This window comes from Aplysia californica, unplaced genomic scaffold, assembly GCF_000002075.1.
Source record: "Aplysia californica isolate F4 #8 unplaced genomic scaffold, AplCal3.0 scaffold00019, whole genome shotgun sequence".
Classification (NCBI taxonomy): domain Eukaryota; kingdom Metazoa; phylum Mollusca; class Gastropoda; order Aplysiida; family Aplysiidae; genus Aplysia; species Aplysia californica.
Genome location: NW_004797289.1, coordinates 2,184,963 through 2,212,462, shown reverse-complemented (window position 1 = coordinate 2,212,462; position 27,500 = coordinate 2,184,963). Strand labels below are relative to the sequence as shown.

At 38.8% G+C, this 27,500-nt stretch overlaps 1 protein-coding gene across 1 annotated transcript in view; it reads right to left on the bottom strand.

Annotated features, from left to right (window-relative positions):
- Nucleotides 1-27,500, bottom strand: part of LOC101848715 (clathrin coat assembly protein AP180) — a gene marked incomplete in the record, with an annotated part of 95,043 nt that overhangs the window by 22,399 nt on the left and 45,144 nt on the right. The window contains 11 exon segments of the mRNA XM_035971844.1: nt 2,183-2,245; nt 6,524-6,638; nt 8,598-8,689; nt 12,987-13,010; nt 17,526-17,567; nt 18,152-18,258; nt 19,744-19,855; nt 22,575-22,631; nt 23,199-23,238; nt 25,553-25,655; nt 27,104-27,179. Of these exon segments, the coding sequence (XP_035827737.1) occupies nt 2,183-2,245; nt 6,524-6,638; nt 8,598-8,689; nt 12,987-13,010; nt 17,526-17,567; nt 18,152-18,258; nt 19,744-19,855; nt 22,575-22,631; nt 23,199-23,238; nt 25,553-25,655; nt 27,104-27,179 (831 nt within the window).

The following is a 27,500-nucleotide window of genomic DNA, read 5'->3' as shown; positions in this document are numbered from 1 at the left end:
AATCAAAAATGTTCTAAAAGGTGCTTTTCTGATTTTCTTTGTGGTTCAGTATGTCAAAGATTTTGTTGCGTTTATCAAACTAGATTCAAAAACATGTTAAGCCTTTACATTCAAAAAGACTTTACAGAATTTGACTGACGCAAATATATGACACTCTATAGTCTTCACAGCTACACTTCAGCAGTCACTAAAAGACTCAATCTCACAATGCCCTTTATATCAATATGGAAAATGTACAAATGTGTGTACAAAGTCAAATGTAAATTTGGTTTTAAAAAAAATAAAAATAAATCATAAGAAACAAACAAAAAGCAATAGTTCCCAAATCCTGATCTCATGATGACCAAGAAAGGTCAAATGGTAAACGTGGACCATGCTAGGGGTGGGAGAGTAGATAAAGGAAAGACAGTTATGATAATGTTCCAGTTAGTCAAGGTACACTGGTGAGTAACATTGTGAGTTAACATAGTCGGGAGGGTCAGGTAGAACCAAACAGTGGAATAAAGCAGCGCCTCTCAACAGGATGGCCATGGTCAGTCCTCTGAAGCACTGCACAGTGATTAGAACATGCAGTACTTAAACGTTTTTTCCCCCCCCTTGTTTCTAAAGCTATGCTTCATTCTTAACAACTTTGCTTAGTTCTTGACAGCTTAGCTCAACAAACCTTTTCTACATGTTCTAAAAAAATATTTACCTTTTTAGTTATGTGACATGTCACCTACTTTTCCAACATTTTTTTTCTTGTTTAAATACGACCATCTATAACGAGGATATAGATTGCAGAAAAAATCTATATCCTCCTTCAGACGAACGTGCATAAACAACAGTGAGTAATTTTTCATTGTCCTGACAAAAAAAGGAATCTTGTACCTTATAGGCTTTACATCTATTTGTGAAGATAGACACGAGAAAAAAAGGAACTGAGGAAGGCTTCAGTATGAAAGATAGGAAATCCTCTCAGAGCTCCACTATCAGACTTTTTAAGTCTCACAACTCTCTCTGAGAGAAAAAAATGCATGCTTTTCACATCTACTGAAAACGCAACACACGCAAACACAAACTGATAACAGGAACGACAAAACAATTTCTTTTTTCAAAACAAAACCAAAAGAAGAATCGAGATAGAACTACGTAACCTACCAACCAATCGATGCAACACACAGATCTAGGTCTGACTACTAGTGAGACAAAATATATGACGGGTGAACAGTTCTACAAGGGAGTGGGAGGGGAGGGGCAGGAGAGGGGGATAGAAAATAACTGAAGCCATCACACCAACATGATAGCAAAGATGATCTGTTCACAGTAGACTCTAGGCCATCATCAGACCTACTTAAACCTACCCTTATCTTCCTGATTAAATTATTTGTCCATAAATCACGGCATTAAATCTACTATTTGACAGCGGAAAAACTCATCACTGAGGTATAGCTCCGTAAAATCGAGAGAACTACTTGAGAAATATGCCAGGAATAAATAAAGGAGCAGTTCTAACTCCGTACAGAAAGCTTTCATTTCACAAATGTTCAGGGAAAGAACAAAAACATAAACTGAGTGGGTGGGTACACAATTTCCTCCCTCTTTTCCAAAGAAAAAGTGATGGCGATATGTACACGGCTATTGTGTATTAATGTCTATTGGGGAAGGGGGGGGGGGGGGGGGGCGCCCAAAAACTAAGGGAGAGTGGAACCGGAAAACTAACACAACAAGGAGCAAGTATAATGCTTATTACGCCAAAAATTCAAAAATTCAACAATTCAACAAATGCAAACTTATGTAACAAAAGATTTGCGCCAAATGTGTTAGGGGTTAATGTTGGGTAAGTAAAGACAAAGCGTCAAACAAGGTCCCCACAAGGGCTGCTCAGAGAGTATAATGCTCGGATGAAAATTATACTTTTCTTCTTTTTTTTAAAATAAAAGGTTCTTTCAGCTGTCTTCTTTTTCCTTTCCTTTTCAAAACAACTAATTAGGAGACCACAATTACTGATAATACAAGGAAGAACTGGGAACTGATGGTCTGGTAGGGATGGAATTAGACAAATGAAGGGTCTGGCGGGGGTGGGGGGTGGGGAGGGGGAGGTAGTGGCCATGAGTGAGAAGGGGACATAAGAAGGGAGGGAGGGAGGGATCATCTCTGCTCACATATCTGCGGCACAAAGTGTGACGAGGAATCTACTCACAAAAATATTCTCCCCGCCGGCTTCTCCTTCAGGCTCAACACTGGGTTGAGTCTCATCCGAAGCCTGCTCGAGAGATTGTAGCGAGGGCGGCACAAGCAAAATATATGGTTTATTCACACAGGGTCATCATCATCATCGGGCTTGTTCAAGATGGACAATTCAATCACGAGAACAAGACAGAGATCGTACAAACCTACACCATGGAAATGTTTCCTGTACTTAAAGTTAACCATTAATTATATCTCACACAAACACAATACTACTTAAATAACAAAGAAAAAAACTGTACGCGTTGTAGGCCTACTGTCCCACTGACATAATTTAGATCATTAACAAGGTGGTTTACCTATGAACAACATTTCAAAATTAATCAAAATCTGAAAACGGTCAGGCACTTAGCATTGCCACTTCTACGAGTACGCAAATATAAATAAGACGCATTTTTGTTGACACAAATTTTTCCCACAATCTGCAGAGAAAAATCTAAAATATCTCGTGACCATCGAGAGGTTGGCAGGGTTTGAATATTGGACACTCCAGAGCAAAGCCCAAGACGGAGGAAAGCACAAAAAGACATACTCAAAAACTGTGTCATTCACAACCAATGTTACAGTCTGAAGACTTCAGTCAGGACCATAAATGAAAAGTGCACAAGATACAAGCCATGGCAAAGACACACTGTTGTCATTCAGTTCACAAGCAGGAGAAGGGAGAAACACATAAAAAGAATGGAAGATTTAAACACATGTTCTTAGGCCCAGGAATCGAAAAAACAACAACAAACAAACAAAACAATACATCCCCCCCCCAAAAAAAAATTTAATCAAATGATACCCCCCCCCCCCTCCTTTTGCATAATGTATTAAAAATAACTCCAAAAGATTTTTTTAAGCAAATGAATGATAAGCTGAAAAGTTTTGGTGCAAAAAAATCAACGTTCTATTTGTTGACCGAAATCAAGTAATGAAAGGGCAATTCCTTTGCATATTTTTTTTTATTAAGTCAATGAGATTTGAAATAACAAATTCCAAGAGAAGAAAAAGAAAAAGGTTATTCCAAGTATACAAAAAGTAAGTACAAGTGCACACAAAATGTACAGGATGCAAAATGTTTTCATACACAAAATAGTAATGCATACAGGAGTCTTGTTATAGAGAAAATACATTTTAATAGTTCGAAGCAAAGTGTGAAGATAAAATTAAGGTGTTATGACTAAAAAAAAAGAGAGCACGCAGGAAGAAAAAAACCGACATTCGAGACAGCAAACTGATAACTTTTGAACAAAGTGACACACCTAACACAACATGGACAGCACAGAACCAAATGCAGAAAGGCTTTCTCAACTTTCAGACGTATGATTTCATTATACATTTTAGTCAGATCCGTCAATTTATTGATAAATGTGTCTATAGCCGGGTACCCATTTCCACCTGGGTGAAGTGAGGAAAATTTGTGCAAAGTGCCTTTCCCAAGGACACAACGTCGAGCCCGTGACGGGATTCGAACCCTCGACATTACGGTTGCGAGTTCGAGAGCCTAACCACTAGGCCACCGACGCCACTGTAACTAACTAATAACTAGCAGCCCCACAGACTTATAAATATCAATGTACAAACACACCACACCCTGTGGCTCGGGGAACCTGACAGCAGTCATTCCAGTTTCATTAATTAATGCTATTAAAATCTGTATATTATGTGGTGAGTTTTTTTGTTTTTTTTGGGGGGGGGGGTGGTTTCAGTAAAGCATTTTACAGCATTTGCAACACAATGAGGTCATATAAGTGCCGAAGATTGGAGATGTTTTACAAGAGAGTAACAAATATAAAAAAGAAGGAGAAATAAGGATGATAGATGTTGGATAAGAAAGAAGGAGCAAACCACACCAGAGCACTGGCCTACCACCTACTTTGTTTGAGTTTTGAGTAAAGGAAATGCACAAAGGTGCAATAATGATCATTTAAAGATGGGATAAAGTGAAACAGGCAGAGAGAAATAACACAGTTACGGCACACATATAACAGAGGCGCCCTTCATCTACCCATGATGTATGACTAGGTGTGTTTAGCTTATCATATGACCAAAAAATTAATGTGTGCACGGGTACATGAATATGTATGGAAACCTTAGCGCTATAATACTACGCATCAGTTTGTGACAGCACTGAAAACGTCATCGCACACATTATGTCAATGCATTCCCATGGATGTGGAAGTGTGGGCCTCTCTCTCTCTCTCTGAGCGTGTGTGTGTATGTGTGTGTGGTGTGTGGTGTGTGTGTGTGTGTGTGTGTGTGTGTGTGTGTGTGTGTGTGTGTGTGTGTGTGTGTGTGTGTGAGAGAGCGTGTGTTTATGTATGTAAGAGTGTGTGAGAGTCTGAGTGTGTGTATGTGTGTGTGTGTGTGTGTGTGTGTGTGTGTGTGTGTGTGTGAGCGTGTGCTGTGCCGGTGTCTGTGTGAATGTGTTAAGAATGCGCGAGAGTGTGCCAAAATGTGAATGTGTGTGTGCCCTAACATGCTCAACCGATCATGTGTATGAATTCATCAGTGGGAGGCCTTATCTGAGCTCAGTATGCTTGTCTATTCACATGTGCATCTTATACCGTAAAGTTATGCTCACAGGACAACTACCAAAAATAACGAGAAAAGTCATTACCAGCAACTGACACATCAATGCCTTATTTCTTCATGAAAAGCTTCTCTAGATAAATTAACAATCCTATCACATCTACAAGCTCGCATAGTCACAAAATTCTATCACAATGATTTATGTTCGACTTCAGAAATAGTCGTCTTTATCCTTATCTCACCATATCCTTCTTCTGATTTGATAAAAAGAAATACAGCTCCTATGATGGAAATCTGACATGATCTTCACACACAAGTCAACATAAATTACTCCTAAAGACTGGTAGATAACATATTGGCAGAAAACACTCCTCATTTGATAAAACTTGAGTTTAAATCCATGCATGTAATTGCAGAACTTAATTCTACCAACATACCTGACAAATTTAAAGCAAAAATTCCAACCCAATGACACAAATCCAATTAACTGCAGAAACCATCTGTTTGTTTTTCTCTTTATTTTAAACAAACAACTTGCCCCTCTTTAGAAACACTTTCATGATACAAAGCAGAGTATATCATGACAAAAACAGACAAGACTGAGAGGCAAGAGCTATCCAGGGCAACTAAACTCATTTTTGACCTACTGCACAAAAAAATCACTGACACATGTACAAGATGTCTGACATATGAAAGTACATGAGCAAAAGAAAAATGTGAGGCACTGTGGTAAAAATCAGGTGTTTGTCAAAAAATGAATTCAAATCAACCGACATTTGTCCGCTGGTTCTGTAATTTCATTTGAATTTTAGTTTTTTTTTTGGCCTAACACCTTTTAAGTTAATTTAAAAACAATTATGTGAGAATCTCTCTGAAAAATGATTAAATGCACAAAAACATAAATTTGCAGTTTCCAAGGACTCTAAATCTTTGAAGTCAAAACTTGGGTGGCCATTTTTTCCGCTTATTTTACCTCTGAAACCCGACAATCCCCACCTCCTTCAATCACAAATTAATATTTTGACTTCTATTCATGATAGATGGGTATTGAAAGCAGAAAAAAAGAACCAGCTTTAAGATGACATCAACAAGTCCACATGGCCAAAAACTGACAAGCACCTGATTCACAGATTCCACTGCATTGTAACACAAATGTATTCTAGCCCACCCACAAAAGGAGACGCTTTTCGGTAAATCCCAAGAACTGAGCAAATGAGCAGGAAAAGAGAAGCACATAAACATGATAATGGTAATTTAGTGTAAGGAAAAAAAAGACTGACACAAACAACAGTGGGTAAAAAATGAAGTAGAATCTATTAGTGGTGCCCTCCAACCACCCATCTAAAGAAACATATTCTAAAATAAGAACATATTCAGTATAGATGATAAGACAATGACAAAACTGCCCTAGGAAACAAAGACAACAATAACGTAGACAAGAACTAGATGCAGAGTACCATATCAAAGAAGGCATCAACCGAGAAGTAAGAAAAAAAAATGTAAAGCAAACTATTATTTTATCTGACATTTACCCATAATGGGAGGAGGGAGTGTTACCCTAAGAAAACCTCTGGAAATGATTTTGAAAGCCAGTTTTGAACTGAGTGTGTTTTGAGCCGAAATTATTCTGATAAAACAGGGTTTTGACAGGACAAATTTTCCACATGGAATTATTTTTTAAGGGGCAAAATTTTGATAGAAGAATGCTTGACAAGACAATGTTTTAATATAACCGTGTTGCAATAGATTGTCCCAGCAGCTAAAGAAAACAACTCACCTTTAGTTTCTGCAAGTACTGGGTCTCCTCTTCCAAGATTTTCTTCTTCTCAGCTTCCGAGACATTGAATGTGTTGGTGGTCATTGTGTTAAGTGCTGAGGCAAAGCCGGCCGGTCTGGAACAGTGACACGCAGAGGAGTAACATGACAACCGCTGGCCACAGATACAGCATGTGAGAGCCACCCGTGATAACTTAGCCACAGGCATGTTATTAACGTACACGATGTATTGCAGGAATACACACAGATTAAACAAACACAGTGTGGAACAGTAACACCGACTGAACAAGAAACATATGACAAACGTACACAGTGTAAAAACATTGACACACACACACACACAAACACACAGGCGCTGTGAGAAGGAAAGAGAGAGGGAGAGAGAGAACAAATGAACACAGAATGTAACAGTAACACATGCAGGCAGACAGACAGAGAGAGGGAACAAATGAGCACGGCGGGGTTAATTGCCGACAACACATAAGCTATACCTTTCTCAAATTGCATCACCTGCTGTAGACATGTCCCGGCAAATGAAGCAAACCCACAGAGGCATAGAATGGCGACAGCTGACACTAGTATCTATGTCACATGTCACTCACCCGAATACGAGCACACACGCACATACACACACAGACACACAAAAAAACACACAAACACACACAGCTGTGACAACAGTCCCACTACTCACGTCACTAATAGAACTCACCAGCACAAACACACACACAGTGAATCATTGATGTAAGACAAGACATTTGATACTCTCTCAGCCATGCCAAGAGACACAAACACACAGCACAGCCACACAGTGCTGCCAGTAGCTCGTTTTGTTTTTGTTTGTTTTTTGTTTAATTTCTCTACCCATCTGTTCCCAATATTATTCAAACAGCTCTAAAGAACATACAATAAGAGACTTGCATACGTCAAAATATTATCCTCTAACATTGATTTGTTTTGTTTTAGTAGTAAGCATTTTATGGCACTTCCAACATAATTAGATCGTATAAGTTCCAAAGATATGAGGTGTTACAAGACAGTAACATAAAAAAGGAGGAGAGATAAGGACAAAGAAACTTCACCTGAAAACTCACCAACCACCCAATAACATTGATTTAAAGAAGAAGGCCGCGCTGAGTCAGCAACTCACAGTGTGAGAAAAGGGAACAGACATATCGTCACGCTCATAAGCTAAATGTCTTCATCATTTTTACTCATTTTGAGAAAATGAGGAAAAAACTTTCTTTCGGACAACTGACTCGGTAAAACACTTAAACTTTGGTACACTCAATGGATTTTGTACTTGGATTATTCTTTTGTCCAAGTGAACTATATTGCAAAGCTAGCTCTACCCTTCACTTCAGAACCAAAAACTCCAAACCAGCCAAAAATGACTTAGGCAATTATCTTATGAGCGTGACGATATGACATAAGACAGCACAGAATCCAGAAGGAGGAAAGAGTAGTGGCCATAGACATGGCCAGACAACAGACAGCACACAATATAACTGACTACTCAGGTTTTATTTTACAAGTAAGAGTTTTACGGCACTTGCAACATGGTGTAACAAGCACCAAAAAAAACAAAAACAATGAGAAGAGACAAGGAAGATAGATGTCTGGTAGGAAAGAAGGAGCATACCCTTCCAAAGCACCCACCAAATACCCACGCTGGTAGTGAGTTCGCATAGCCGATGCAAGGAGAGGAGAAAGAGGCTACACACACAATTTCATTGGTGAGAGTGAGTGCACCCAGTCTGGAAAGAGTGAGCTGCATTTTGTAAAGAGTGCTATCTTGGTAAAGGCTGCACAGTCAGTTTTGTTTAAGTTAAGAGAAGCGTATTGACACAATAATGGTCATTTAGCGCTTGAAAAAAGTAAGACAGACAAGACCAAAAAAAAAACAACAACAACAGAAGGAAAGTAAAGAAGTAGAACCTTCCAGTACCACCCTCCAACCCCCCACCAAGAATAGAGAAGAGTAAAATCTTCAAGAGAGCAAGATGTGGAACAACATAAGCACTGAAAATAGGAGGAATCAGAAGCACACCAAAGTGGGCGTGTCCCGTATGGCTTACTTGCTGGCACTGGTGGGCGTGGTGGCCACGCCTTTCTTGCCCTCCAGTGAGGCCAGGTGTTGCTCCAGGGCATCCAGCAGACTGGCCGGGGCCTGGGGACACACAGACAGACAGACATGTGGTTCAGCACACAGAGCACACACATCATCCCATTGGGGGAGGGTTCGAGTACTGAGTTTAAGAAAAGCACATTTAACACAGGTTAACGAGCACAGGTTATAGCCACATTTCCGTCTAGTTTAAGTCTTTGAGTTTTGTAGTTAGTAAGAGTTTTACGGCCCTTGCAACATAATTAGCTCACGTGAAAGTCTGAGTTTTGAGAAAGGGCAAAGTACATGGACACAATAATGGTCATTCATTGCTGTGGAAAGAGAAATAGATTTTTTTTAAAAAGAAGGACAATAAAGAGGTAGAACTAACCAGTGGTGCCATGAGTCTAATTTGATTAAAGAATGTTTTAATAAGAGTTCTACGACACTTGCAACATAATAAGGTCATAGAACTGCTGATGATTAGACGTGTTACAAGAGAGTAACAAACATGAAAAAGAAGGAGGAGAGATAAGGACGACAGATGCTTTATAGGGCAAAAAGGAGCAAACAGAGCAGCCACCAACCACCCACTGGGCTACTTCGTAGTACACCATTAATTCTTTTTGTCTTTCACTGATGCTGAGGTGGCGTTTACGGTCATGACTCTGCATAACAAGGTCCACATTTTAATCACAATACTGAAAAGAAGCAGAGTGAGCTCACCACAAACCATTCCACTTGACCCCCCCATTAAGCTTTTCTAACCATCCACTAAACCAACATCAAATTAATCAGTTCATACTTTTTTTTATTTGACTTTATCCTCTTCAGTTTGAGTAAAGAGAAGCGCATCGACACTTCAACAGTCACATAGTGCAGGGAAGACGTAAAAAGATGACCCTCCGACCCCAGCACTTTTTACTCTACAGCCAATAATCGTAGACCACGACAAAAGACAAGGAGGCAGATTAGGATCATTGTAGCATATAAATTGTTTCTTTGAGCAAAGCACACAATAACAGTCGTTTAATGCAGGGAAAAGCACGACAGAAACAACAGAAAGAAGGAAAAGAAGTAGGACCTACCAGTGGCACCCTCCAACCACCCTTGTGACATAAAATGGAACCCCAAAGTAAGACCTACCAGTGGCTGTCTCCAACCACCTTTTAGCTTTAGTAAGAGTTTTATGGCACTTGCAACACAATAAAGCCATATGAGTGCCAAAGATAAAATGTGTTACAATAAAGTAATAAACACAAAAAAGAACGAGGAGAGATCAAGACATTAAATGTTTGATAGGAAAAGGAGCAAACCACATCAGAGCACCCCGCCAACCACCCACATCTCCCACACCTATTGAATAAAAACTGACAATTTAATTCTTATAACAAACAAGGACAACAAAGAAAACATGATATCCCTATAGCACAAATGACATCATAAGAGGTAACAAGGGCTACATGGCAAAGAATGAAAAAACCCAAAACAATAGACATGTGAATACAAAAAATACAAGGTTATCACAAGAGCAAGAGGCATGCAGTATTATAAGGCAGAGTTATACGTATTGCAAAAACCGATTATTGACCTGACAAAACCCAGAACTATATGCTGCTGTTAGAGATGGGCCATGCACAAAATTAAATGATAAAACAAAAGGACACACAATTAAGCAATCCCTCGGCTTCATTTTAAGTTAACAACTCCCCCCCCCCCCCCCCCCCCCCCTCACTCTTTTTGATTTTCATCAATATGAGAAGAAAATGGTATTACAGTGGTAATATTTACTAAATCAATTCTGATCACAATTAAACAATTATTAGGATATAACTGTTATTAGACCATACATTGAATTCCCAAGACAATTGTTTTTAAAAAATTATTCAAAATTTTGATTAAAAAACATCACAAAAACAAAAACAAAAAGACGAAAATTCCCCCCAAAACAAAGAGGACAAGCTGAGCCAGGAACAGGTTGAGCCTGAAGCGCAAACACACAAAAAAAAAGACAGCATGAAGGTGGGACTGGGAGGGCAAAGAGGGTTGAAGAAGAGCAGTTTCACTACGATAGTCAAAATTTCTATCTCAGTCCACAAGCAAATCTCTTATTTGGGAGTAAAAATGGATTTACATGAGCCCGTCATTCGATGATTGACTTAGACTTATCACTGAACCGAGATGACCAAGATCATTTAAGAGAAAAAAAGCTGATTTTCTCATGATTCATACAAAAAAGAGCTGCTACTCTTGTTATCCATGCTTCCAGCAACACCTTTTTTTCTCCACTGATGAACAGTGATAAGACCTATAAGCAATGCAACAGGAGGGGCAAGGCTAAAACAGTGCGACTAAAATGCTGTTCACACAATGCTATTTCATACGAGCGGAGTGGATTGACGAAAGTGCTGAATCCTCATCTAAACTATTAAATTTCATTGAGACCCATTAAACTCGACTGAATTGTAATGTTTTATGACCCCACCCACACAATTAAGATCATTTGAGAAGCTGACTGCTTTGACTCTGGTCATCAGGGTCAGCCCGGGCCTAAGTGAGATACAAAATCCCAGCAGTCAGATGGTGATGCTCAATTAAAAAAACCAGCCAGCAACAGTGAAGAGTTAACCATTATACCATAGACGCTAGTAAGGATTTCAACATCAAATGATAAAAGAGCGTAACTTTCCATTTACAGTGCCATCCAAAAATTGTGGCGCAACTCTTATTGTCAAATCTTTCCGCAACTCTCGAACATAGACTCTCCACCTTTTACACAATGATTTGTATCAACTTGTCTTTCCATATCAACATTTTTTAAACACCCATTAGCTTTATTCTAGAACATTCCCTAATGAACACCAATAAAAAATCTAGATGGGCGGTTACTGCAGATTTTTAAAAGGTTTCCATCCAATGAGCTGGGAAAATATCACTTTAAAAGCAAGTCTGTCCTTTGTTCTAATCGTGACACTAGGCTTACTGAACGTGTTTCGAAAACCTAGTATAAGAAAAGTGTTCACTATAATTTTTCTTTTAAAGTAAGTTTTGCAACTAAAGAGTATCATTGGTTAGCAGATATGCAGACCAAATGATGAGCAAAATGTGTGTGAGAAGTCGTAAGTGTAGTGAACACTTCCGTTTACCACGTGACCAAGAGTTGTGTAGTATTTTATTTAAATCTATGAAGAAAAGTTTTTTTTAGTCTTGCCTCAATTGTCGTGCAAAAATATGATTGCGTCAAGACAAATTAATACAAACTGCTATTCAAAGTATGGGGGGACATTGATTCACCCATTCAAAAGATATTTAAGGATAAGTTGCGCCCCAAATCTTTGACCACACAATAGTTAAACAGCCTTGTGAGAACAGCCCATAATATTCTCCAGTAGACATGTGTGAAGAAAATTCAAAGTCGAGACGTTCTGAGGGGGGGTCAAGAGAGGTGCTACAGATCCTGGCAGTCCAGCACACTACGAGAGCAAGCACAGAGTGCATCGACCAACAACCCAACAGGCTAAGAGTATCACAGAAACACTCAGATCTCAGTCAAGGCTTTCAGGATGATTCAAGGCAATCTACAAGTACAACCCAAATCTTTCTTACTGATGATCTTATACTGTCTCATGTGAAAAGAGCGAGAAAAGAAAATTATTTAAATTTAGGTTTCTATTTAGTGTGCATAAGAGACAACAGAATTGGTTTACATTCAGACCAATATTTCAAGTGAAAAAGAGATGATAAAATTGCGGTGATAATGTGCAGATTTAAACTACGTACAGACAGCACTTTTCTAATTCCTTGCAAATCATAATGCTATATACTAAAGTTTTGTGAAAGGTATGACCAGCCATTGGGGTACATCATCATAACTTTTTCTCATCAAATATCATAAAGAACTTAGAATGAAAAATGTACCATATCAGAACTGTCAGCGCTGCCTGTTTGCTGATGCCCAAATTTGACGCCTTCAGCTTTTTGAGCTTATTAAGACTTCCTAGAGCTAAATCATCACAGTTTAAAAGGGGTAGGACTGAGAAAGTATGGCTGTGATAAGATAAGAAAATTCCATAACCTTGCAAAGATTATACCGTTTGTTTGTTTTTTTAAAGAGAAAAAAAAAATCATGATTTCCTCCACATCTAAAACGAAGCATTTGCAAAGGTAGACTATAGTATGAAATCAACAACTTTTCCTTTTGTGTTCTTTCCAGCTCAAGCAGTCGTCAGGCTTTTGTGTAATCAATCATTTCAACATGCCAGACTTTTGATGATTAGTAATAAAACACTAGTCAGCGAAAAAGGAAGCGAGCTGTATAAACGAGTTCTTTTTATGCTGAGGAACTAGCTCAAACACTTACTGATTTGGCATTTCCTTTTATACTCTGCAAATAAATGCAACAAAAATTGAAATGAAAATGTTGAAACGACCATTAGACTGAACCTAAGATTCTGTAGAACCTCTCTTGAAAGACTCATGGTCTGGCACAAAACTTTTTTGGTTATTTATTGGTTCTTTCAAAGGATGGGAAGGGGAGGGAGGGGGATAATGACAAAGGGATGAACAGAGATGAGGTAGGCCAGAGTTAGCAATCGTTGGACTAAACATAATTCTGGGGATAAAAATGGGAGAGGTGGAGAGCCAAACATGTATGATAGAAGATGAATTTAGAAGAAATAAAAGCCTAGGACAGACTGCATGACTGCTGACTTTAGTTCCATCGCAAAATGGAGTCCAGTCCCCCAGTTCAGTTTCCCAGCATTTACCAACAAGGAAGAAACCATGAGTTTGTTATTTCCGTTAAAAAAAGGACCACACACTTATAGCTTAGACGTAGCCTTTTCCTTGGCATGCGCTCAGCTGGGAAATTTAATTTAAAAAAAAACAAACTCCCAAAAAGAATCAAGACTTGCACAATGGGTTTTGGGAAAAACCCATTGTACAATTGGCAGTCTTTAAACCAAGTGAGTTCCCCACAGTAAGCACACATATGACCAGAACATCAGTCTCATGTCAAAAGAGGTTCCCACAGTCAAAGCAAAAACCACACTGGTAACTTCTATCAATGAGCACACATATGGATATGTACAAGTAAGTGAACAAAGTCTCAATAATGAAATTAAAGTATTGGAAACATCCCTCACTCTCAGTTCTATTCTTACAATTTATTCATCATTATGCTGGGGACTTAAGAACATACCTAAAGTTGACTTTTATCTTTACTAGGACAGGGAAGAGAGTCTTGAGATATCACCTCTCTCAACAACCTAACTTATACAACTGCAGGGATCCAAACTCAAGTCACCCACACCATGTCCACAACACCTTCCCCAAAAACAAGCAAAACTTGAGACTTTGATCACTGGTCACACCTCTACTATGCATAATATTCAAACTATGACTCTAGGACATCCAGCACTGAACACATGAGCTAAAAAAATCACAGAAAAACAAAAAATTAGCACAAAATACACAGAGTAGTTACGATTGACTGTTAGCACTTTATGCTCCCACCGATTATCTGTTCACGTCATTTGGGAGGTGGGCTAATTCTACCCCGCCCTGCCTGTCCCAGCTAACTTAGGCTGAATGAAACACATCACTTCAGCAAAAAGATGAGCATTCTTCATAAGTATTATTCTTGTGTGAGAACTGAACTCACACCATTTGTGTGCAAGGTGAAGAGCACTACCGTTGTAGTTTCACAGACGATGGGACAACATATTTGGAACACAGAAACTGACGCCAACACGACAACTGCAACACAGAGTATGTTAATCAAAAAAAAAAGAAAAAGAAAAAAAAATATCGCAGACAAGAGGCAAAATTTAAAACCAAACAAGACAACAGTCTCCTGGCACTGTAACAGTCACATTTTACCAGTACGGAATAAGAACAATAGCAACATGAAAAGAAGAAGGAAGAATAGACTAGAGAGAGTGTGTCCCAACCACCACCCATACAGGTCACAAATTAACCGGGGAGAAACAGCAACTTCAAAATCTCTGGAATCACCCACTAACCGACTTGAAATACATAATTATCATATTCCGCGCCAGAAACAGTAACTCTAACTAAATTCCCTGATGAACTTTATTATGCTGTCCCTATAATATTTCACCACGGAGGATGAAGCAAAAAGTAACTACTTTAAAAAAAACAGCTTTCAGGTGCATACACTCATATACACACATTCTCACCAACCCTGAGGTCAACAAAGAAAGGATGTGACTGTAACAACAACAACAAAAAAAAGAACTTTTAGAAGACAACCACACTTTACCATCACAGAAAGAGCACGGTCTCCCAATTCTGTTACACTTTAGTCAAACCAGAACTAAAAGAAGAAATTGAGAAGAGAAGGAAAAGAAAAAAGAAAAAAGCAAATCCCAAATCTTATTAACACAAGTTGCCGAGTTAGTATTTCAGTCATCAGATTTGAGCAAATGGAATTCAAAGGGAAAACTGGAAATATGATGCCTTTTCTCTTGTAATCTCTCTCCCTTTACCCATCTCTAAAAAAAAATCTTAAAATTTAAACTTTATTTTTTCTAAAATCTGTTTTGTTAAGCATGCTGGCATTGTTGTTTATTGGAAATAAAACAAAGCTTGAAAAACCCAAAATTAAAAATAATAAAACCATAACAAATAGCATGAAGTCTGCATGCCAACAGGTTTCATAAATCATAAATTTGTAAACTCTTGAGCACTGCAAAGCATGCTGGTCAAATAAGGCAATCTGTGACAACTTAAGGCTGATGCCGGATGTGGGAGGAGGGGGAACCAGTGAGGCTTGCATTCAAAACTGACTTAAAAATAAAATGGGAGACCACTGGGGAGGCAGGATTGGATTAAAAATTGGTGCGTACAAGAATTGTAAAAAGAAAAGAAAGTTTATTTCTTTAAATATTGTAAGTGTACCTTCTGTACGAGAGAGGAAAAGCCTTTTCCTTCATCCTAAAGAGAGGTGAATTGACAGAATACAGTTGACTTCTCAGTGGCATAAATCAACTAAGATCAGGTACATATAAACATTATTCGAATGCATGTGTCCTGTCATTATCATACCAGTGAACCCCAACCACTCCTGTTTTTAAAAAAAGCATCAATATCTATTTTCAACTACTTGAACAAGTCACAAGTGATAACGATATCTCTGTCTCATATTTTCCAAGGACAAACAGCAAAATTTTATCTCCATTGACCTACATTTCGAATATGTTAGGGTACAGTTCTGATAAATTAAAAACCTTCGGGTCAACAAACTTTAAATCATAATTTCTAGTAATATCTGAATAACCTGACTCAACAAAGTAAAAAAAGAACCCAGGAAACAGGAGAGTCCAGACAGTCAAAAGATAGTAAAAGTTGAAAATCATAAAACGAAATCCTCATGCACAACATTAAAATGCACAGACAATTTCACGGTGCACAGAGAACACCAGGTCTACCATACCGCGGGCGAAAACATCTACACGACAACATAAACAATGACAACAACAACAACATTATCAAAAGTGCTTTCATAGAAACGCTCAACTGCTACATTTCGAACTATCAACTTGAGAGTTCACTTTCAACTGCCATTAATGCAATATCTAAACGAATTCAAGAACCTTTCATAACTAGCTGTGTACTATTTAGGACAATGTCATACTAGGTCATCAAACGCAAATACCTAATTGACGTGGACCGAATATCAAAATTCCATGTAGCACAATGAAGTCAAAGACTTAACTATAAAACAAGATATATTGTCTGTTTATCGGAGTGCAAGTTCTGACACAGGTAAAGAACACTCGTTAACCAAAGAAACAATGTGACAGTGCAAGGATGACAAAGATTTTTTCATAACACTACATGTGATCTTTGATAACAATTACAATCTCTTATTGGTCGAATGATTATGAAGTTGTAGACGTGAGTTTCAACTCACCACAACAATCAGAAACAAAAAGCAAGACAACATATAGGAGATATTAGAGCGAAGCAGAAATCAGACACTAGACAGAAACTAGAAACATCTAGCTAGCTTTTTGTACTTGCAAGCACTTTACATTGCAAAAGAAAACCATAAAGTATTCATCACGGGTGCAACCAAAATTAGAAAGAGTAGTTTTAAGTTGAAAAGGTTAGTGGTGACCACCTAGATAGTCTAACAGGCAAGTGATGACGACTCAGATAGTCATACTGGTAAGTGATGACGACTTAGATAGTCTAACAGGTAAGAGGTGACCACCCAGTTAGTCTAACCCATAAATGTTGACCAGCCACAATTTTTGTCATGAAAGCCGGAGGCTTCAAAGTGGCTGTGATTAGTATGTCATTTATCAATAGGGACCCACAGGTGCCTAAGAATACTGTCCAAGACTGTTTTCTTCTTTCTATGTCTTAAAAAAGTAATAAAGAAGACAAAACCAAAGTACACTTCAACGACTAGTGCCTATTTCAACTGTTGGCCTGCCTTTGTCTGGTGGAGACTAGATCAAGGTAGTGACCACAGCCTTTGATGGTATCACTATAAAATCTGACTCTGACCTACACAAGAGTTTGAGTTTGAGTTTGAGTGAAATGAAGCACATCAACACAATAACGGTTATTCAATGCTAAGAAACAGACCAAAAAAAAACAAAACAACAGGAGGGTACAAAAGTAAGACCTACCATAGGCACCCTCAATCACCCACCAGCTTTATGCTCTGAGTGTGAAGGGGGAACAGTGCACACAAAACACCTACAAAAAACACAGAGGGAGGAAAGCCTCTAATACAGGAAGGATATGCACACATCAAAACAAAAAGCATCTTTTTTGCCTTATCCTCTTCTGCAACCACAACTTTTAGTGGTGAACACATGATGCGAGAACAAGGACATCCTGGCATGCCCCAAGGGAGACTTACCTTTGCCAAGTCTGGAATATCTCCTTTGTCGATTCCCATGTTCTGGAGAGAAAACAGACATAAGAGACCAAAAAGTCAACCACTTGTATGCACAAGACTTCCAACAACACCAAAGCACCATCAATACATCTCCATAAATTTTCAACTTTTCTGAACCCTATAACTGCTGCATGGAAATAAAAGTATAGCAAAAGTGGCAAATGTTCAGTTTTTATGCTAACAACTTAAAATATTTCTACTCTGTTCCTCACGTATGCACAAAAATCAGCATGGGTACAAAAGTTTTAGTTTAAGTACAGAGAAAGAAAAGGAAACAATATCAGTAAATGAGAGCTTGGAATTGACCAGGCTGACAAACAGAAAAAAAGTAGAGGGAGAGTAAAGAAGTAGGAGCTTCCAGTGGCACCCTCCAACCTCTCATACAATATACCGAGTCATGGACTCAGAATGGGACACAGTTAAATTAAAAGACAATGGCCTTCGAAAAACTTTACTATATTCTTTAAGCAAAGGTAACAGGAGCTTTTTCAAACCAAGTAAAAGATAAAGATTTAAAAGTTAAGCATAATAAAGCTAAGAATGTCCAGAAAGACAGGAAACGTTTAAAATAAAAACCGCATACATACCTCTGCAACTTTAAGAAACTCTGATACTTTATCCATGCGGACCAAAAACCTTTTGTACAAGTCCAAACCGTCTTTACACTGCTTCTTATTCATGTCAAAATATTTTTCTGCAAAAGATGGGAAAAAAAGGAATCGATAAGAAAGTTGTCTCGTAGATAGGCCCAGATGTTTGATAGGAAAGCAGAAGCAAACCACACCAGAGCACCCGCCAACCACCCACAAACTATTCCATACATAAAAAATTCATCACAGAAATATTTAGTATTACATCTTTTCTTCATTCTGTGAAAATTTCATAAAGACTGGAAGAAAAATGGTGGAGTTATTTTTAAAAGTATATAGAAAAACCACTTTTAGAAAAAAAACGGTCGATAAAGAAAAATAAAAGCTTGACTTCATGAGGAAAGGGCACTGACAAACATGCCCGGTATGGGAAGAGATACGGCTTTAGGAGGTTCTTATGCCATGAAAAAGAGGCCGAAGAAGCTAAAAATGCCTACAACTTAAAATCAATAGTTCTGAGCTGAATCAGGACTTTCAGGGTGCCCCCCCCCCCTCCTTAAAGAGATTATACCCCCAGCACATTAGAAACAAAAATCAAAGTAGTCTTTAGGCACTTACAGATGAAATAATACAACAATAGTTGGAGTTGTTGGAGTAAATCGAATCTGTTTTAGTAGAGGTCTTACGGTGCTCGCAACTGCATAAGGTCATATGAGCACCAGAAGATTAGAGGTGTTACAAGAGAGTAAAAAGCATAAAAAAAGAAGAAGGGGAGATAAGTACGATAGATGTTTGTTAGGAAAGAAGAAGCAAACCACACCAGAGCACCCACCAACCACTCACTAAATAAAATCACAAAGACACGATAACAGTCATTTTGTTTTAGAAAAAAGAAAGATGGGGTTTAGTTTAGTAAGGGTTTTACGGCATTTACAACTCAATATGGTTATATAAGTGCCGAAAATTAGAGGTGTTACTTGAGAACAACATACACAACAAAAAAAAAGAAATAAGAGAGATAAGGACAACAGATATTTAAGGCGAAAGAAGGTGCAAGCTGCACCAGAGCACCTTCCAACCACCTTCAAGTAAGATAAACAGTCAGAAACAACAGAAAAAAAAAAAGAAGTCGGACCTTCCAGAGGCACCCTCCAACTACCCGCACAGATGAAAAAAACAAACACCCTCAAAACCAGAAGCAGTCTCAGCTAAGTTTAGTTTTCCTAGGAGTTTTACGGCATTTGCAACATAATTAGGCCATGCCAAAAATTAGAGGTCTTACAAGAGAGTAACGCACAAAAAAAGTGGGAGAGATAAGGACGACAGATATTTGATATGAACGAAGAAGCAAACCCCACCAGAGCACCCACCAACTACCCACTCAGCCTCAGCTACACTGTTGAACGATAACTTTCTACCAGTCTTCATAACAAAAATTTCACTTCAGGTGATAACAAAAATAGATGACAGCGTGAAGAAATAGAAGAAGTAAAAGAAGCACAACACGGAGAGCGCCAATCACAACCCACATCCAACAACAACAACAACAACAACAACAACTGCTCTGTAAACATCAAGTCTTGACTCACCTAATAAGTTAATAATGCCGTCATTGTAGCAGGCAAACAACCTGATGAGGTCTTTGAACAACAACATGAAGCAGGCTGTTATCACGCCATTGGTCAGTTCATTGGGTGTGCACTGGAGAGGAACAAACTCAGGAAATTACGCAGAGTAAACACCAAGTACTACATTTCAAGACAAAAAGTGTAAAGATAAGATCAGATCAGGTATTAAAATTCTGTAATGCACATTTATTACTCCACCGCTTGAACAACATTTCAACATTTTTGTTCCGCAAATTTTGAATGAAAACACACTTGCTTTATGGGGAAACCAATTTTAACTTTTAAGTCTGATCCCCGAAACAAAATATAACTTTAATAAGTAAGAAAGGAAATGGATCAATTTTCATTTTTTTTAAAAAGTAAATACAATGGTCTCCAGCTAATAGCAAACTGGGTAGAAGCATGATCCACCTTTAAGCATGCTGGCAGAGCAGAACTAAAATTTTTTGCAGGTAATCATCACTTGTTAAGTGCAAGTCCCAAATTGACAACTCCGTCTAACAGTACAATCTAAGCTAGAGTCAGAAATCTATTAGCCATAAAAGATACTCATTTCACTTGGAATTGATGGAAATGAAGCAAATAACACATGCTCTCCTTTATTACTAGAGATCATGGCTTTGCCAGGGAACAGAGGACAGAAAGACATGGTGTGAGACAGAATTGTGCACTGTGGAAAGTCAGTGCCCGGCCATACTTGGTGGGGGGACAGTATGAGAGTGCTATGCCATAATTATGACCGTCGTTATCCGTGAATGCTCTGCCTAGGAAAACATCACACCTCAGGCTGAACTCCACTCAATGACACAACTCACAACAGGATATAAGATGCGAGGTGTTTCACGACCATCATTGAAGTTTGACATAGTACTTACTTTACATCACTCCCCTTTGAAATTCAATAAATAGCGCATCTCCATTTAGCGCATCTTTTTCTTGTTGTGTGTGCCATTGGGCAGAGACCATTGTACTTTCCCTTAGAGAATAATGAACAGTTCCCCACTAACATGTTTACTTTTTCAATCGAGTTATAATAAGGAAAAAACAAAAGGCCCACTTTACACACCAACAGTTACAAGTGCATTCCCAATTATACAGCATCACAGAAAATATTGGAATGAGTGGAAGGAGACTTTCTTTAAACGTTGTGTGAGTCTGTGTAGGGGGTGGAAGCTGGCTTGGAATTTCCAGCAATGAATTCGGCACGGACACTTTCGTCACTCATGCTGCTATTCCCAAATGAAAATTATTCAACAAGGGAGACAATACACTTGAACCCATCCATAACAACTATCCAATATCGAGGAGAAAACGCTCATCTTATAACAGGTGATCTTTCTTGGACAGTACTCTTACTTTTTTCATCCTCTCTTGCCATTAAGTGCTGAGGGCAGAGGCAGTTTTCTATGGTAGACCAACTCTGCAAGCTCTTTCAACTGGGATATTATAATTTCTCAGGGTTTCCTTGACTCAATTAATCCATCTTTTGCATGGTGTACCTCTGTAGCATGAGTGCTTGGTGTTATAGGCTCTCGAGGCTGACTGGCTCGGTGGCATTCATAATGGGTGGCCTAACCATTTTATTCTCTGTTTATCTGTGAAATCCAGGCAGGATTCTGAGCCAGTAGTTGCTCTTACTTCTTCATTTCTCTGCCTGTCTCTTCTTGTGATGTAAGTTAAGGGTTTTGTGGAAACATTCCATCTCGCGTGCAGTGATTTTGCTTTCATCAGATTTACTTAACATCCAGGTCTGACACTGCTGGCATAACGTTGGTATAAATATTAAGAGGATAAGCCGTCTCTTTGTGTCCATGGAAATGTTTGAATAAGAGAGAAGGGGTGCAAGCTGGCAGGTGACGGTGTGGCTTTTTGAGTCAACATTTATACTTCTCTGTCTATTTCATTAAAAAGTGCTGCCAAGATATTTGAACTCCTGGACCTGTTTTAGTTGTTTACTATTGACATGAATGTTCAGGAGACTCTGGTTTTGGCTCACTTGAATAACTTCAGTTTTTGTTGTCCTTATTCTCATGTCATATTTCTCACAGCTGTCGTTCAGCTCGTGGTGTGATTCTGGAGGCTTTGTTGGGTTTGGATGAATAAGACATTATTGGTCGTCTGCAAACAGAAGTTCATTTAAGCTTTATGGGCTTTGATTTGCATCTCATGTTATCGTTTTCATGTATACTATAAAAAGAAGAGGGGTTAAATGCATCCTAGTCGTACTCAAGATCTTACTTTGAACCAATCTGAATTGCCTTCCTTTGTTCTTGCTGAACTTCTGCTGTTGGTATATAGAGTTCTAACATTGTCGAACAATTGCTCATGATGCCATACATTTCAAATGTCTGCCACAGTGTCACTAGAATATTGGAAAAACACAAGGAGGGAAGTGGGAAGTGGTCGTCAGAGCAAGTTCGACTACCTAACCCGTTAAGCCCAGACCTCCTGAGCAATTAATGGTTTCGTTCATATCATTGTTAGAACGACATCCCATATCCTACTCAGGGCAGCACTCGTCATTACCAGCATCATATTTAGTAAGAGCTTCAACATAACCAATAATGTCATGTGTGCGTTTTTTGTCCCAGGCAGGCCAGGTTGGGGATAAGGTCTCGCTCACTGGTGCACCGGTGGATAGGCATACGAGCAGTTTTACAAGAAGCCATCAGTGTGCCTGTGGCTGGACATACAGGCAGTTTTACCTGCCACCAGTGTACCGGTGGTTAGGGCTCAAAGGGTTAATCATCAGTCACAGAATTAACACAGTGTGAACTACAAAGGTTTCTTACATCAAATTCCAGTAACGCGTCCAACTGTTGCTGTAATACTGGCAACGTTTTCAAGAGCTGTGGACACAAGAGTAGACAATGATCATTTTCCAGATTTCACCAAAACTTTTGTTTTAATGTTTTGAGCTTATCTGCCATGAGTTATTCTTGATTAGGAGACTTTTTCACAATCTATTCACTACATTACAAATAATTATAACAAAATTTATCAGTTACATGTTACTGAAGGGGGAAAATCTTTTAAGTACAATTAATATAAAATTAACCTCAAAGTGAGAAGAAAGAGAAGTGTGTGTGTGTGTGTGTGTGTGTGTGCGCGCGCGCGTGTGTGACAGAAAGTGTGTGTGTGTGTGTGTGTGTGAGAGAGAGTGTGTGTGTGTGTGTGCGTGTGTGCACGCATGCTTATGCGTGCATGTGTTCGCAAGTGGTGCCACTGAGATGTAAATGAATTTACTTATGCCCATTACAATTTAAATAATAGGAAGAAAACAATTACAATGTTTATATTAAAAAAACATGATATGATTTGAGTAGAAATAACACAAATCAAACTGTGTCAACAGGCAACCTAGTAACAGGTCTATCTGTGACAACTTTAACTGTGCGCTAGCAAAATATACAAACCTTTTCTGTGTTCATTGTCCTAAGTAATCCATCCTCTTTCCTGAAAAAGAGTTGTGAATAAGAAAAAAAAGATTATGTTATTGTTAAAAACAGACTATATTCAAAACAGAGAGAGCAGCATGGACACATATGTTACACAGAACAGACTTTTCCGTCTGTTTGAGTAAAGAAAAGCACATCAGTGGTTATTCAGTGCTGGGAAAAAGTAAGACAGACAGACAGAAACAGCAGAGGGAAAGTTAAGAAGTAAGACCTACCAGAAGCACCCTCCAACCACCCCCTCCACAGCTGAAATGAGCAATGAGTTTGAATTTGAAATAAAGAGATGGAACAGTAAGATGAAGATGGTTACGCGGGTTGCTATGTTTGAATGAAAAGGGGGGTGTACTGACATAAGGATGGTCATTTATGCTCTGAAAGATCAAAACATACTGGCAGATTGAAGCAGTGAAAAAGTTGAAAGGCTTTTATTGTTAATGACACCCTCTCATGTTCTTCTTTGTGCAGGGTTAAAAGTAAAACTTGGGGGGGGGGGGGGGGCAACAGTGGAGGGAAAGGAGAGAAATAGCATCCATCTGTAGCTCTCTCCAGCAACCCAAGTCTCGGTTATGAGGAATAAATTGAACTGACACAATATTGGTCACTCGATTGCTGGAAAAAAGCAAGACTGACAGAAACAGGAAAGGGAAAGCTTAAGGAGAAGGACCTATCAGTGAGGCCCGTCAACCATCCAGCTGCCTAAGGGAAAATATGTTATTTAAAAACAAATCATATATACATCTGCTTCTTGTCATGTTCAAAAATAGCCCACTTGAACATACCAGAACAATTAATTAGTTTGCTCATTTGAGTAAAGAGAAGCACACCGACACAACAACGGTCCTTTAGTGCAGGGACAGAGTACGACAGACACACAAAAACAACAGAGATAAAGAAAAGAAAAAAGACCTACCAGTGGAGCCTTCCAACCAATTTGAGGCTCTGAGCAAAAGAGCAAAAGTCTGTGAGATCAATTAACAACAAGTAGCAGAACAAAGACATAAAGTGAACAATGCCAGCAGCGTGTCATGAAAGACAGGCTATACGGACAGACTAAAAAATGCATCTTAGTACTGGCACTTTCTGCTTATAATTTAATTTTCCTTTTCTTGGCCATAATCTCTCACACTCTTGTATCTGTAATGCTCTTACTAAAAAAAAAGCATGTCAAAGAGAGAGACGGAAGATAGATCTGCGGCAAAACAAGATAGTTTTCAAACCCTAAACACTTTCTGTATGCACGTGCGCGCACCACACACACACACACACACACACACACACAAATACATATATTGCACACACACTAAGACACACACAGGCGTAAATACTAATGGGAAGAGAAGCTCAGTGCTTGTTCATACATTCAACCAGATATCAACTGTAAAATCTTCAATTACTTTGACGAGAATGTCACACCCATATCTTCCTTCTAAACCCATCACTGATTAACCTACAGGAGAAACAAGACTTATCGCTCCCCTCATTAATGCTCACCGATTACATTCATCAGTTTGGTATTTTGAAACCGCGAACGCTGTGAGATAAATCCCGCTTCTCACTCCATCCACTTTTTAACTTGAAGTCTTTTATCCCGCAGAGGTAAATATGTTGAGAGGTTTATCATAGACACTTTAGGTGAGATAACTGCCTCTCCCAGCTCTCTCTCCTACTCAAACAGTCATACAAGCTGCATTCAGCAACAACTGATATCGCTCAACAAGTTCTAATGTGGCATCACAGCACAGATAACCTCCCAGATATAAAGTAATAACATCAGGTGGTTCATCAGCTTCATAAGATGGAACATTCACTTACTTGTCACAGAGACTAATGAGTACCCTTCTGTTAAAACGAAAATGTGGACCTGTGCACTGCCTAGAGTATTGCGCCCAAACAAAACCAGAACCAAAACGCCATCAAGTTGAGGACAAAAGACATGCTAAAACTCAAGGCAAAAAAGGAGAGCAGAAGATATTTAAGAACATCCTATACTTCTTGAATTCAGAAGCTTCAGGAAAAAAAAGAGTAATTTTTTTTTTGCTCCCGCTAGAATTTACGTACTGTTGCAAAGATATTATGAATGTTTTTGGAACGTATCCCCTGATAGATCAGAGACATAACCAGACCAGAATTACATTTGAAAAGAGTTTCTTTTCTTTTCTAAGTTTTATTTTTTTCCGCTTTGTTTTTGTTTGTCTTTTTTTATTAGTTGCTAATTGCCTCTCCATTCAATCACACACTGAGACACTTTGAAGACATAATATCTCAAAACTAACAAGATAAATCCTACACTATGAAGTATATTAGTTACTTACCCTCGTTTTACTTTACAAAAGTCAAATGCCATAAGTCTGTAGGACACAGCTTTCTCGTTGAGATATTTGGCATACCGTCGTATGTAGGTTGACATATCATATCCTTAAGGAAAAATCAAAAGGAAGCAAAAATAATCACACAGAAAACAGTTTTTAAAAATTCATTACACCCCCCCCCCCGAAACATTGAAAAGAACAAACAACCCAGAGATAAACAAGAATAAAAAGAAAAAAATAGCTGGACATATCATTACCCACATCAAAAATTATTTTCATACAAAACTCTGAAGAACATAACAGAACATACATATTATTACCAAAGACCAAAGCTGCGTACAGGAGCTCTCCTAAACTAGAGTGTTCGCCTCTCATTCAATAGGTCCCCGGTTCAAAACCTGACAGCAACGGAAAATTTTCTTCTCTAAAATGTTCTCCTTTAACCTCCTTTCCTGCTCTTTAACCATGTTCAGTCCTCTGCTTTTGTCTCCACTTTCTCTCCCCCCCCCCTTCCCTCCTCCATCCTTTGCCCCCATCCTTTGCCCCCATCCTCCGCGCTCCTGACTTTTTCTGCAACCTTTCTGCTTCTACTCCTTTGATCCTTCATTGTGCTGTCTTTCAATCACACCCCTGATCATGCGGTAAGTAAGGTGTAACACCTAGCCTTCTCAGATAAGAGCGAAAAATCTTGGAGTGCAAGTTCAGTGGTGCACGTTAAAGATCCCTTGGTGGTCCAAAATCGATAAGAGTAGGATTCTGTCACTACCCGGGCAACATTCAACTGAAAATGTTTAATGTGTCCGGCGCGCCCCGCCCCGCACTCATATTTCCATATGCAGTTGCCAGTGCCGTAAAACACTTACCAAAACAAAAATAACAACAAAAACAAAGCTGCATACACAATGCTAATGGAAGAATAATTCTGAACTCAAGACTGACTGTGCCTAGCAGGAGAAGCAAACAAGGTTGGAGGGACCTCTTTATCTAGCACCAGAGATGAATTCATAATAAATCGTCACTAAAACTTCTGTCCTGGTAGTTGAGAGGCTGTGTATCGCAGAGTTGGCTCGGTTAGGACCAAAAAATTTTGTCAAGAAAAATTTTGAATGGAGGAGACATTTATGGCCAACAACCACCCATGTGACCCTCATAATGCTGCAGGAAAAACAGATTACAACCTTGAACAACGATAGGGAGAGAGTTTTAAATAATAAACGTTATAAGCACCTGGGTAAAAAGTATACCGGCACTGAAGACACACGTTTAAAAAAGGATTAAACACCATTTGAAACACAATTAGGTCATGTAAGCGCTAGAGATTAGACGTTTTTCAAGAGAACAACAATCACGCACCCCCCCAAAAAAGAGGAGGAGAATAAGGAATATATCTGTTTGATAGAGGAAAAAAGAAGCAAACCACACCGGAGCACCTGCCAACCACCCACAAAGAATATACTGAGGGAAGAAATAGGCATCCACAGAAGAAAAAGGGCTACTATAGTATAGTTGGACAATGGGCACTAAAGAGCTGAGTCAGGGGGAAGAAATACGCACCTTGTACTCCCCCCTTGTCCACAAAGCCACTGAGGTTGAAGGAGCAGTTGTTGGAGGCAAGGTACTGGGTGAAACGCTGTGGGGAGAGAAACAAACAAAACACAATCAAAACAAGATAACATTTTTAACAACTATCATATTTTTATTCTTTTGTTTTGTTTCAGTAGAGGTTTTAAGGCGCTCGCAACTGCATAAGGTCATATGAGCGCCAGAAGATTAGAAGTGTTACAAGAGAGTAACAAACATAAAAAAGAAGGAGGGGAGATAAGGACGATAGATGTATGATAGGAAAGAAGAAGCAAACCACACCAGAGCACCCCCCAACCACCCACTTTTTATTCTTTGAGGTTTTATTTTATTTTTATTTGGGGGGGGGGGTTGTTTGTTTCATTTATTT